The following is a 13,148-nucleotide window of genomic DNA, read 5'->3' on the forward strand; positions in this document are numbered from 1 at the left end:
TATGGCTGGCCTTCTTCACACAACCTAAGCTGAAGCTGAGTCACTTCCACGGGTGCGTGTGTCACTGAACTATGCCTTTTTCACTTCTGTGCCACCGTCTATTGCGTGAATATGCCAGTCTGTTCACTCCCTCTGCTGCCGGGGACATGGGTGTCGTTTCCTGGTTTTGGTGACTTTGGATAAAGTTGCTATAAAAACGCTCGTGTGTCTAAGTGGACGTGTATTTGCAAAAGTGTGAGGCAGGGTGGCGTATGCTCTATCCTGAGGCGTTTACAGAAATCCCACAGCTCTGTCACAGGCCTTGTGAAACACCAAAGCTCGTGAGGCCCCAGCAGATGCGACATCAGCACAAACACCTCCCTGCAGAGCTCTCGATGGGCATCTTCTCTCAGCACCGGGGATGTGGCAATCCGACCCACCGCCCACCCACAGCCGGCTGCGCAGAGGAATGCTGCGGGTGGGGCTGTCATTACGTTGGAATTTGCTTATTTGAAATTTACGGGAAGGCTCTCAAGAGATTCACTGTTTTTACTGTCAGAAAATTTATCATGTAGGAACAGTGTCAAGATTGCAGGGAAGTATGCAAAGGACTCAATAAAATTTTTCTGGCACCTTGAAAACATATTCACAACTGATAGGTCCACTAAAATCATTTTCTTAATCTTTTGTTCATTTAAAACAGTTCATTTGGGGACGGCCACGAGGCCACACCCTGTCCAGTATGGGCACCTTACTTGCACACCTGACAGCAGTAAACCTCACTAAGGAGCCCTGTCACTCAGTTTTCCTCAAATCACTCTGACTTTCTCTACTTAGGCCACACTAGTAGAGATTGGAAGAACTTCATTTTATTTCTTCCCCATGCCCCCCTTCACCCACTGATTCATACCGCAGCCAAGTGGTAAGGCCAGCGATGTACCAGGTGATGAAATAAGGCTGAACAAGAAGACAGGCGAGGTCCCTGGCCCTTGGAGGCTTGCAGCAGAGTGGTAGACGACAGGTAACCAAATGACACACAAGATCATTTCAGGTCGGGGAACAGGACAGCATGAGGATGGAACAACCTGCCCTGAACAGTGGAGGCTACTTTGGTCTGTGGTCTGAGGGGCCTCTCTGGAGAGGTGACATCTGAGCTGAGACCTGAGGGATATGAAGATTTGGGAACAGAGAATTCCAGGCAGAGGGAGCAGCAAGTGCAAAGGTCCTGAGACAGGACTGAGGCTTGGTGTGCTGGAGGCACTAGGCCAGAGTCCGAGAAATTGTGGGAGGAGAAGGGAAGTGCACACAAAGCCTCTGGGCCTTGGTGAGAAGCTGAGACTTTATTCTCAGAAGCCACTGTAGCAGGGCGGTGATAGTAACAGTTAGCATTGAAGGTGTCACTCTGGCTGCTGCGTGGTTCCAACAGGTCTCGAGTGGGACCGTTAATGAGGGTTACTAATCACGGGACACAGGGAGTGTAGGAGTACAGCCTGACTGGAGCCAGGCTGCCTGGGATAAAATCCTGTTTGCACCACCAGCTTGGGCAGGTCAACTGTCTGAGCCTCAGTGTGCTGCTCTGTATACTGGGAATAACAGGATGGTTGTTCTAAGCATTATAGTAAGTGCTCAAAATACGACAGCCCAGATCCGAGAGGAACCTGCCATCTGCTCCTTCAGGAAGAGGAACAGCTGCTCCGTGCCATCTCTCTGGGGTGCCCCGAGATGCCACACAGCTCACCAACTGGTACCTGCACTCTGGCCAGGACCTCTCGGCCATCTACACAGATACCCCGTCCAAGAACTCGAGCCTCTTTTCCTCTGTGTGCTTAGAAACCATCAGCCGGGGAGTCCCACATGCCAACACCGGCTTTAAAACATGCCAAATAATGCTTTCAAGTTTTTAGGTATCAGCATCTTCCCTCCAACCCTCCCTTCTCTTTCTCTTCTCTTTCTCTCCCTCTTTCTCTCCCTCTTTCTCTCCCTCTTCTCTTCTCTTTCTCTTCTTCATTCATTTGGAGGCAGCTTACCATCGTGGTCAAGAGAACAGGCTTTGGAACCAGATGACCAGGATCAGAATCCCAGCTCTGTCACTTACAAGCTGTGTGACCTTGTGCAGGCTACCTAACCTCTCTGTGCCTCAGTCTTCTATCTGACAGAGATCTGAACAGCACCTACTTCATAGAGCTGTTATGATGATTTAATCAGTTAACATTCGTTCAACATTTAGAATAGCACCTGGCACAGACACAGGATCACATGGTCACACAACAGTATGTTAAGTAAAAGTCAGTGTATGTAACAAATATTTGTTGAAGGCCTTTTCCATACCAGGCACTGCTCTGAATGCCTGGGTCACATCACTAAACAAAACAGACCTTCTGTCCTCAGACAGCTGACATGCTAGTCAGGAAGATCAACAGTAAACTTAATAAACACGTAAGTTACATACCACCATGCTATGTGCCATGGAAAAATTAAAAGTAGGGTAGGGAAAGGAGAATCAGGATGTAGGGGGAGCAGCAGGTTTGCAGTGTTAAGTAGGGAGGCTGGGGGAGGACTTGCCGACGAGCTGTCATTTGCACAATGACTGAAGCAGAGAGTCAACCGTGAGGTTGCCTGGGGAAAAGAGCATTTCAGGCAGCGTGCAGAGCTGGTGCAAAGGCCCTGGGGCAGGGTGTGCCCGGTGTGTCTGAAGAACAGCAAGAGGGCCAGAGTGTCTGATGCAGAGTGAAGGGTTAAGATGGGGGGGGTGGTGGACAGGTCACACAGGACCTTGCAGGTCACTGAGATTCTAGGTTTTACCCTGAGTGGGACGGGAGCCATTCAGGAACCAAGAGGGATGGGAGCTGGCTTATGTGTGAATGGCTTATGTGTGAAAGGTTCCCTGTGGCTGCTGTGCGGAGAACAGACTGATGCAGGGCAGGGAGCCCGGTGAAGAAGCAATAATCCAAGTGAGAGATGAGGGTGGCTCAGACAGGTGGTTGCAATGGGGGTGGTGAGAAGTGGTCAGATTCTAGCATGTTCTGAAGGCAGGGACAATAGCATTTCTCCATAGAATGAATGTGGACTGTGCGAGAAAGAGAGGGGTCAAGGCTGCTTGAAGGTTTGGGACCTGACTGCTGGGCATCTTTGGGGAAAGGTGGTGAGCGGTGGGCATGTTAAGTTTGAGGTGCCACCTGGGCATCCGAGGGGGATGGAGAGTCAACGGCTGGACATGAGGGTGGGGGGGGCAGGGAGAACAGTCTGTGAGTCGTGACACACGGGATGAGATCATCAAGGTGAGTGCAGACAGCAGAGGTGGCGCTGGCACACTTCCACACGCATTCGTGGGACACGAGGAGCATGTGAAGGAGGCTGACAAGGACTGACTGGTGAGAAGGAAGGAAACCGAGAGAACATGGGGACTGCAAGTCTAGAGCTGCCAGCAAGGAGGACGAGGGTCGACGGTGGCTGCTGCTGGGTCCAGCGACACGAGCACTGACCAGCACGACGTCCAGCAACACAGAAGGCGCTGGCGACCTTGACAAGGACACTGTGACAGAGGGGGTTGGGTTTAACATCAAGTTCAACAGGGGCGGCCGGATGGCTCAGTTGGTTAGAGTGCAAGCTCTCAACAACAAGGTTGCCGGTTCAATTCCTGCATGGGAGGGTGGGCTGCGCCCCCTGCAACTAAGATGAAAACGGCGACTGGACTTGGAGCTGATGGGCCCTGGAGAAACACACTGTTCCCCAAAATTCCCCAATAAAAGAAAAAAGATCAAGTTCAACAGGAGTAGACTGAGCACCCAATGTGTGACAGCCGCTATGCTAGTTCTGAGAAGCGAGCCCTATCGACAGCCTACAGATGAGGAAACCAAGGCACAAAGTGAGAACTGAGGTTCCAGGAGGTTCCAGGCAAGCGACCCTGATGTCAGAGCCTGTTACCACTGTGTGCTACGGTCCCAAAAAACATCTGTGCAAGTCAGTGAAGGAACCATAAACCAAAAGGGGCATAAGTCAGTCAGCTCAAGGAGCTGGGAGGAACCTTCTAGAAGCAGGCAGATACAAGGGCCGAGGTGGGGGCATGACCAACTCTGGAAGGGGCACTGGAACTACCTCAGTCTCCCCAGGCCAGGTGACCTTGGGAAGCCAGCTCTAAGCCTTGGGTCCTCACCTACGAGGATAAGATGCTCCATCTTCCCTCCCTCAGACATGGAAAGTCACTTGGAAAAAGCAGGCTGCAGCCTAAGCTCTGAAAGGTGCTTCATTTATCTCAAAGGCTCTCTCCTTTCTTCCGCGACCCTTTCTGTCTCATGCCAAGAATCCTCCGGCAGGACATTTTTTCCAACTATGGAACGGAAATTCCTGGCTCAGACCAGGGCTCCAGGGCTGCCATGTGAGGACGGAGGACAGCTGTCTCCTCCCCGTGGAATGTCCTGGAGGCCGGACGTATCGGGCCAGGAGGGCCTGCTTACAGGAAACAATTCGCCCCATGCGCCCTGGAGCTTCTGCATCTGACAGTGACAGCAGGCCCACCCCACCTCCACCGGACACTGCCCCACCAAACACCATAATACCTAGAAAAGGAGGCCTCTGGTCCTCCAGACATTTGCTTTCAAAAACACTGCAGAAATCTACAAGGAACAATTGTGACACCCCCAGAAAACAGACCCCATTTTGCATTTTTTAATAATTTAATTCAATGAGTCAAACATTCACTAAGCACAGTGCTTAATAGTAAGCTAAGCACTCAGAGCATCTTCCCACTTAATCCTCAACGGCCCTATAAGGGGGACACCGCTCTAACCCCCATTTCAGGGAGGACTGAGTCACAGAGCGGTTACGCTACTCACCAGGGTCTCTCAGCCAGTAAATGGCAGAGCTGGGATTTGAACCCAGGACTTTCCAACCCCAGTCCACACAATCACTGAGTTGCACGTGCCAGAGGGACGTGAAGAAAGACTCAGCGCTAGGTGTGGCCTCTTCCTCCTGTCCTCCCACCAGAGTGGACAGGGAGGGAGTGGGGGGCAGCCCGCCCCCATCACCCAGGCCCACTTCCTCTCCCAGTAGCTTTGGTGGCATGGGGACAGTGATCAGCAGACCTGGGGACAACTGGGCAGGTGCCGCTTTCAGAACACAGGTGAAGGGCGGCTCACAGCGACCTCCACGAGCTCAGAAAGCTTCAGGGAGACCATCATCCACGTCGTCACGTGAAGATGAACAGCCAGCTAAGGAGATGCACCCTGAGTCCTCCAGACTGGTGTCCAGGTGACACACCCAGCAGCCACAGGGACGCGTGTAAACGTCAGTCAGAGGGTGTCCCCTGCTGCGAACCCTCGGGGTGCCGTCACACAGAGGGTAAAACCCACGTCCTGGTTTGGGCCTGCGAGGCTCTGCATGGTCCTATGCGACCTGGCCCGGCAGCGGAAGTGAGCATAGCGGGCGTGTCCACTCTCTTGTGAGAGGCCTGCTTCCAAGGTCAACCCTCAGCTGGCCTCTGGGAACTTGGATTTGGGGCAGGCTCCCATCACTGACTGATAAAACGGACCCACTCTGCCTAAACGTTTTGTATAAACAGTATGGTTCACGCTGAAAACCAGCCAGCTCCTCGAGTCTGGTATTTTGGTACATGCCAGGCAAAGGGCGCCTACATGGATGACCAGCCCCCAGCAACAACCCTGGGCCCTGAGTTCACTAGCTTCCCTGGTGGACATTTCACACGTGTCGGCACAACTCGTTGCTGAGGGAACTAAGCAGGTCCTGTGTGACTCTGAAAGCTTGTGCCTGGTTCCTCCCATGTGCCTTTTTCCCTGTATCTTTTTGCTACCCATCGTCATGCTGAGTACAACTATATGCCGAGTCCTGTGTGTCCTCTTCGTGAACCATGGGATCCGGGGGCGGACACGCGTGTCTCCCCATCTCATCTCCGGTCCCCTAGCCTCACCCCGGCTCCCTCGCCCTGGCCTCCTGGCTCTTCCAGGCTCGTGCCACTCACGCTCACGTCCCGTTCTGGCCTGGCTCCCTCGCCACCTCTGGGTGTCTGCTCACGCGGAGACCCCTTCTGTGTATTCCCTTCGTGGGACAGCAACCCCTCCGAGGCCCGCCACCCAGCGATGCCACTTTCACCAGAGCCCTGTCTCCCCTGCCATGTGCACATCTGCCCCAGGAGGACAGAGCCCTGGGGGGGCTTCTTTCACTGCAGCGCCTCCAGCCCAACAGCTATCATGTAGGAGGTGCCCAGGGAAAGTCGGTTGATGAATGAATGGACCTGGGCTGGATGAGGAACACATCAGCTTCTAGGTCATGGCTGATCTCATCTGTCATCTGTCTCCAAAGAAAGGGCAGGGCAGAGGGGCAGGCAGCCAGCCCCGGGAGAGGGGACCCACGCACCTCCAGGAGCTGCGCGGCACTGGGCCGGGTCTCGGGGTTCTTATCCAGAGCTGTCTTCAGGAAGTCTCGGAACTCCACAGACCTGGAGGACAGGTGGCATCAGTAAGCTCAGAGCAGGGCGAGAGCCAAGATAGCTCCCCACGTCCCTGACTCCATTCTCCCAGGAGTCCTGTGTTTCCCAAACACGCCCATCAAAGGACAAAGGGCATCTTCATGAGCTAAAAGGCGGAGGCCGTGAGACCTTCAAGATGACCTTCTCAACACGACATCTCTATACAGATGGGGACATGGAAATCAGAGGAGCAGGGACTTGCCTGAGGCCACAGAGCAAAACAGCGGTGCTGGGGTACAAGCCCGAGCCCATTTCCCAGCCCAGGGTTGTGCCATGTGGCCGCTGAGGCTGGCCTGGGCTCCTATTCCCACAGTGGCACCTGGTTTCTTGGGGTCACCCATCTGTTTTGATGGCGTGCCTGTGAGGAGCGCACGGAGGGAAGCAAGAGGCACGGAGGACCCAAGGAGCTGAGAGGCCTGGGGGCCCCGGCCGCTCCCCCACTTTGGGGCCTCGCAGTGACAGGAGAGCCCTGGCACTCCCCCTCCCCCAATCCTGCCTGCTCCGCGTCCTGTCCAGCAAGACCCTTGCTCCTTACCACTTAGAAGGTGTGAGCAGCGTGGGGGGATCCGACTTGGCGATTTTGAGCAGGACCCGCATGGGGTTGAGCTCGTGGTGCGGGGGCTCGATCTGGGCCATCTCAATCAGAGTGATGCCCAGGGACCAGATGTCGGCTTTGTAGTCATACGGGGTGTCCTTCATGGTCTCACACATCACCACCTCGGGGGCCATCCTGAACCAACCAAGGGACAACACAGGGCTAAGAAGCTGGCCTCCACAGCACTTCTCAGCGACTCAGGTCAAGGCCCAGCACAAGCCCACGCCAGTGAGCACTCCAGAATCACGATTTGCGTTACTGTCCTTCCCACTGTCTTCCTCAGGATGGTCGTCGCACAGAAAGACGCCATCCAAGTGGCTCCAGCACGTCCCGCTGCAGTTCCCAATGTCTACCACAAGATGGCAGCAACAATCCAGACACAGAGTCCTGGGGCGGGGGAGGGAGGCAGAGAGGAAGGTGCCCAGAAAAAACAGGCGGGATGGGTGGTGGTAAGAATACAACCGCAGGGAGAGAAGGGATGGGAGAGAAGAAAATAAAGAGGAACAAAAGGGCAGAGAGAGAGAGAAAGAAAGGGTGAGTAACAAGCAAGCAAGAAGGAGGCTAACTCCACAATGGGAAGTAATGCACATAAAAAACAGAAAGTAGTTAGGTGTGAAACTGAGTGAGAGAGTGGTTTTTGGGGTTCATGAAGTAGTAGTTTTCAGAAAGAAGCAAACACAATGGACTAGAGAAGCCCAGGAGACTTCATGCATCAGTAGGAACTGAACTTGTCTTGCTCATCTTCAGACACAGCCCAGCCCTCAATCCATACTTGTTGAACTAATCAAGAATTGAACCATTTTTCAGGAATTCCCGTTAAAGTATGATTAATGGAGCATTTTCTGTGTGCATCACCCCCTTTAATCCTCACAGTAACCCATTAAGTGGATGCTATTAATCCCTGATTTTACAGGTCAGGAAACTGAGGTGCAGGGACACTAAGTAACTTGGCCAAGGTCACGGCATAGTAAGTGGAGACAGGCTCAGACTCAGCAGTGCCTTGGGCCCTTGCCTCTGGCCGTCCTCTCTCCTCTGTACCAGCCAGCAGTCACCTTGGGGACTTCGAGGTTTAACATTCCATCCACCATTCCATTTCCAGAATCTACACAACTCACCAATAAGGCGTTCCGATGAAGGAATCTCGTTTCTGCAGAGTTTTCAGATTCTTGGCAGACACTCCAAAGTCAGCTGCAAGACAAAAATCTCAGATGGAGTATTCGACGGACATTCCTCCCCACACAGTCCTGGGTGTGGACTCAGAGGTGTGCCCCAAATCAACCAACAGACACTATCTTCTATGTCGCACATTAGTGACCATTAAAACTACATCTACTGCTGGTAGGATGTACTGAGACACACTTTCCTACTTGCTAATGAGAGTATAAACCAGAAGAACATTTCAGGAAAGCAGTTTGGCAATAAATCGCAAGAACCTCTAAAGTACCCATATTCTTCCGATCCAGTAATCCCAAAACCAGAAACATATACCCTAATGAAATAATCTTAACTATAAACAAAAATGATGCATGATGATGTTCATCAAAGTGCCACTGTAATAGTGACAAATTAAAAACAGCCACAATCGCTTAGCTTTTGGGGAGTGATTTTAATGAGCATTACGGGCACCTCATTCATTGGCTACGACACTGCCACTGAGCAAAGCTTAGGGAGTGATTTTTACACGTTTTCTATATGAGTACAATATATAATATATCCTGTCTTTTCCAAACACATTTAAGATGGTGTAGCAAACACACACACACACACACACACACACACACACACATACACACATACACACAAAGATAAACCAAGAAATGAGGAGAGGTAAGAAAGATAAGGTAAAGGGTAAACAACTGAACACATTAAGTGTGATATATCCCATACAATAGAATATTTTGTAGTCATTCAAATTAATTTTGAACTATTTTATCCAATATTTTAATACTGAATTAAACATTATTACATATCAATATTAAACATTTACTGTGTATTTAATATTAGTATTTACTATGTATTTAAATATTTTACTACTTAACAATATTAAAACATTTTATTTATATACTTATAAGGTCAAGTGGGAAAAGGGGGAGACACACAGTTGAATACGTCCTATGGTCAGAATTATGCCCCTCGCCCCCAACAAAGGGCCAAATTATGCAATGAACTGACTTGGAGGTAATAAGCAAACTGTTTAAATGGTTATCTGCAGGTGGTGAGACTAGATGAGCTTTCTTCTACTTTTCTGAATTCCGTAAATTTGCTATGATGAACATGTAGGACTTTCAGGAATAACAAAAAATAAATACAATTTATCTTTAAACCCACACCCCACACCATCCATGTCCCTTCACACACCCACTGCACAGAGAAGAACCCAGGGCCACCAAAAGGAAATGTCCTCCACTGCTCCACTCTTCTGGGACAAAGTTTCATGTTGGTTGAAAAGGAAACTCAGGGAAGCGACACCTTGAGAGAACTGGTGGTGCTCATTTGAAGCCGCATCTGCCGAGGTGTTACAACTGCCAGTTGCTTGGGGAGCCTCTGCCAGGGTCTTGAAACGAGCTGGCCCCAACCCACAGCCAGATGATAACCTTCATTCACTCACTCACGATTTCAAACCAGGCAGCAGCCTCGTGCTAAGAGCGTGGGCCTGGATACGGGAAAGCCGAGTTCCAGTCTCGGCCACCGTATTTCACTGGATTATTCATCTCTCATCTGGTGCCATCAGGAGTCAGACACCAGCCAGGACCCGAGAATACAGTGGGGCCAAAGCAAACTAAGTCCTTTTCCTCAGGCACTCTAAGTTTAGAGGCAGAAGCAGACGGCAATCAGATAAACACCAGCAATTACCTATGCATAACTGTCAAGTGATGGAAAGATGGGCATACAGCGCTAGGGGAATCTACAGTGGAGGATGGAAGGGAGGGAAGGGGGGGAGGAAGGGAGGGGGAGGGGCAGAAGAAGGGAGAGAGGGAGGAGGGAGGAAGAAGAGGGAAGGGAAAAGGAAGGGGGGGAGGAATGGGGGAGGGGACGCAGAAGGGAGAGGGGAGGGAGAAAGGGACAGAGGGAGAAGGAGCGGGGAGGGAAGGCCTGCAGGAAGAACAGCTGAGTGCCTCGGAATGACTCATTCCTTCAACAAATATTAATTGAACAACTATTATGTGCCCGGCCCTATTCTAGGTGCAGAAATGAACCAAAATCCTTACCCTCGTGTGGCTTGTTATTCTAGTGATGGAAACAACAAACACCATGTGGTTCCTGGTAATGAGAAGTGCTTATGGGGTGGGGGGAGAAGCTACTTTAGACAGGAGGTCAAAATGTGGGGGAAGAAGCTATTTCCAGGAAACATGCTGGCTGGAGGACCTGGGAGGCGGTGGAAGCAGATCAGGCAGGAGACAGGCAAGGGCCGGGACAGTCGCCAGCCTCTGACCCTCAGCCTCCCTGAATAACGTGGGGATGGTGACACCGTAGAACCACTCGGTAGGGCAGTCGTGAGGATTAAATGACACACGGAAAGCAGTCAGCTCCAAGCCCGGCTCTTGCTAAAAGCTCCAGCACAGGGGAGCCAGCAGCCTGAGGTTCCCAGCCTGGGCCAAGGCTGGGGTGCACTGAGACCCCCTCTGGGGACCGTCAGGAAAGCTGGTGTCTGAGCCCTGGGTACTAACTAGATATGTGTTACTCAGTCAGCGGATGACAGCCTGGCCGCCAGAGGGGACAGGGTCCTGTCACCTCCCAGGGTGAGAACGGCAACTACTTCAGGGTGATGTGCAAACCCAGGTGAGAACCCAGCTCTCCTGCTCCCTGCCTGGTGGCCTGGCCAAGTCACCTTCCCTCTGGGCTCCTGGGTAAGAATAGAGGGAGAGCTGGGCTCACGGCCCCCGCTGGGTCCATGGGGGGTGCAGGGGGCCCCTCCCCTGCCAACACCAACAATGGCTGGCGTGGCATCCCAGGAAATCTTTCAGGTCTGTAACTGCCTCTCAGACTCAGTGTGAGGCTCCTAGGAGGGTACTGCCACCCCCCACCAAGCCTGGCTGGTTCCTTCCTGAGAAGAGACAGGAAAAGCAGAAACCACCAACTTTCACAATAGCACCCAGTTGGTCCCCAGGGCCCTTCCTGAGGCAAGTGCTGGCCACCTTTCTGGGTAACTGCTACTTCCCCCTCTGCCTCACGAGGTGGGGCCTGGCAGGAGGCTGGGGCAGCCCCTCCCTGCAGTCCGGGGACCTCAGGCTTTCCCCAGGCATGGGGTAGGGTGGCCCAGCGGTTTGCTCCCTGAATGGAGTTTATGAGCAGTGTCCCCTGATAGGTGAGGACACTGCCCTTACACAATTCAAGGGGGATTTCCACCAGACAATCTCGTGTGGTGGAAACGCTGCTCCCTCTCATTTGAAAACAAGTCACAGACAAGCATAGCAGGCAGGTAGGGGCTCTTCCTCCATAAACTGTCACATCCCTAAGGAAGAGGCTATTTCTGCTTTGTCCACAGCTGTACCCCTGGCACCGTACCTGGTGCATGAAGCCCTCACGGGGTGAGCAAATGAACAAGCGAATAAGTGGACAGACTTTACCAGAATGCCTTTACTCCTGTCTTTAGGAAAAAAGGATAACACTGGCTTTTAAGAAACATGTTGACAGCAATTCTATTTCTAGAAATAGACCCCCAAAACCAGATTTATAATACCGGGTGTGCCAAAAATATATATACAAGTGGACACTTTGGTCAGCGTTGCTCAAGCAGTAGTTCGCCGTAATCAGAAGTGTCTGGACGCTGGTGGTAACCACTCTGGGCACCTCTTGTAATTGCAGAAGTCAAACGTGACTTGTATTCATCTTTTGTTATCAGTATGTATTGAGTATTACAATTTTAATACATTTTCCTTTCTTAAAATGTGTATACCTTTTTTTGGCACCCTCTATACATATGGAAGCTTATGATAGCATTCTTAAAAAGAATGAAAAATTGGAAACAAACTAAGTTGCTGCTGGAGCCGGGGTTGGGGAATGAGCAGATAAATTATGGTTCACCCTGACCATGAAATAATATGCAGCCCTGAAAAAGAATGGGGTCACAATTGTACTCATTTGGGAGTTTATCCCTAACACCTGGTCTCAAACACGCCTCTGGCTGAGCAGTCCCATCACAGAATGTACAGCACGATTCCAGTAGCGTCTTAAAAGTACTACACATGCACACTGTGTGGGCACATACTCCACAGACACAGAAAGGGGTCCAAAGGGTTGCCCATCAAACTTAATAGTGACTACCTCCCCGGAAGGGGGGTTTTGGTGGGAGCAGCACACTGAGCGGGTCTTACTTTTCTTATTTTATATACTTTTATTCTTTAAAACGTTTTTGATAAAGAGTGTTCATCGCTTTTATGGTTTAAAAAGCTGAAATGCAGATAGCAAAGATTTGGGGATTTACAGAGTTTCGCTTTTGTTTTCTCGCTTTTAAGTAAAACCCAGTGGGGGCCAGGATATGGTGAAAAAACTTCACACTCCATGAGGGCTTGGGGGAGCCGGCATGGCTCCCCATAACTGGTCCAGCTGGCATGGAGGGCACACCAGCCCCCGGTGTTACCAAAAAGCTGAAAACACTGCAGAAACCCAACAATTCTACTTCTGAGAACTCCTCCTAAAGGTATGATTTCAGAAAGAGATTCAGATCCATGAACAAGCACCTATATCCCTGCATTTGTTAGAGAATAATATGAGAAACCTAAATATCCAACTTTAAAAGTTTCATAGATAAATTACAATTTGTGCATGTGTTGGGATGCAAGAAAAACATTAAATAATGTTTTATGAGGAATATTTAAGATTATGGGTAAAACATGCTGACACTCAGTTTTTTAGAAATATACCACAATCCAGACTTTAAAAAAAAACGTATTTATCTAATAAAAACTAACATTTACTGAGACCTGGCCAGGTGCGCAGCCCTGTGCAGAGACTCATGCATCTCATTTATCTCTGCTCTGCACATCATCTGCATATATATTCCTGTGCACCTCATTTCCATCTGTGATCCTCTGGGGAAGGGAGAATTATTGTCCCCATTTTACAGATGCGGAAACTGAAGTTTAGAGTAAT

General features: G+C 50.8%; 1 protein-coding gene across 1 annotated transcript in view; it reads right to left on the reverse strand.

The window, feature by feature from the left end:
• Positions 1–13,148, reverse strand: part of STK10 (serine/threonine kinase 10) — an 87,819-nt gene that overhangs the window by 29,546 nt on the left and 45,125 nt on the right. The window contains exons 5-7 of the mRNA XM_081035503.1: positions 8,171–8,243; positions 6,996–7,190; positions 6,349–6,430 (exon numbers count right to left, since the gene is read on the reverse strand). Coding sequence (XP_080891629.1) covers positions 6,349–6,430; positions 6,996–7,190; positions 8,171–8,243 — 350 coding nt within the window. The remainder of the gene's footprint in view (positions 1–6,348; positions 6,431–6,995; positions 7,191–8,170; positions 8,244–13,148) is intronic.

Source organism: Rhinolophus hipposideros (assembly GCF_964194185.1).
Source record: "Rhinolophus hipposideros genome assembly, chromosome: 23".
NCBI lineage: Eukaryota > Metazoa > Chordata > Mammalia > Chiroptera > Rhinolophidae > Rhinolophus > Rhinolophus hipposideros.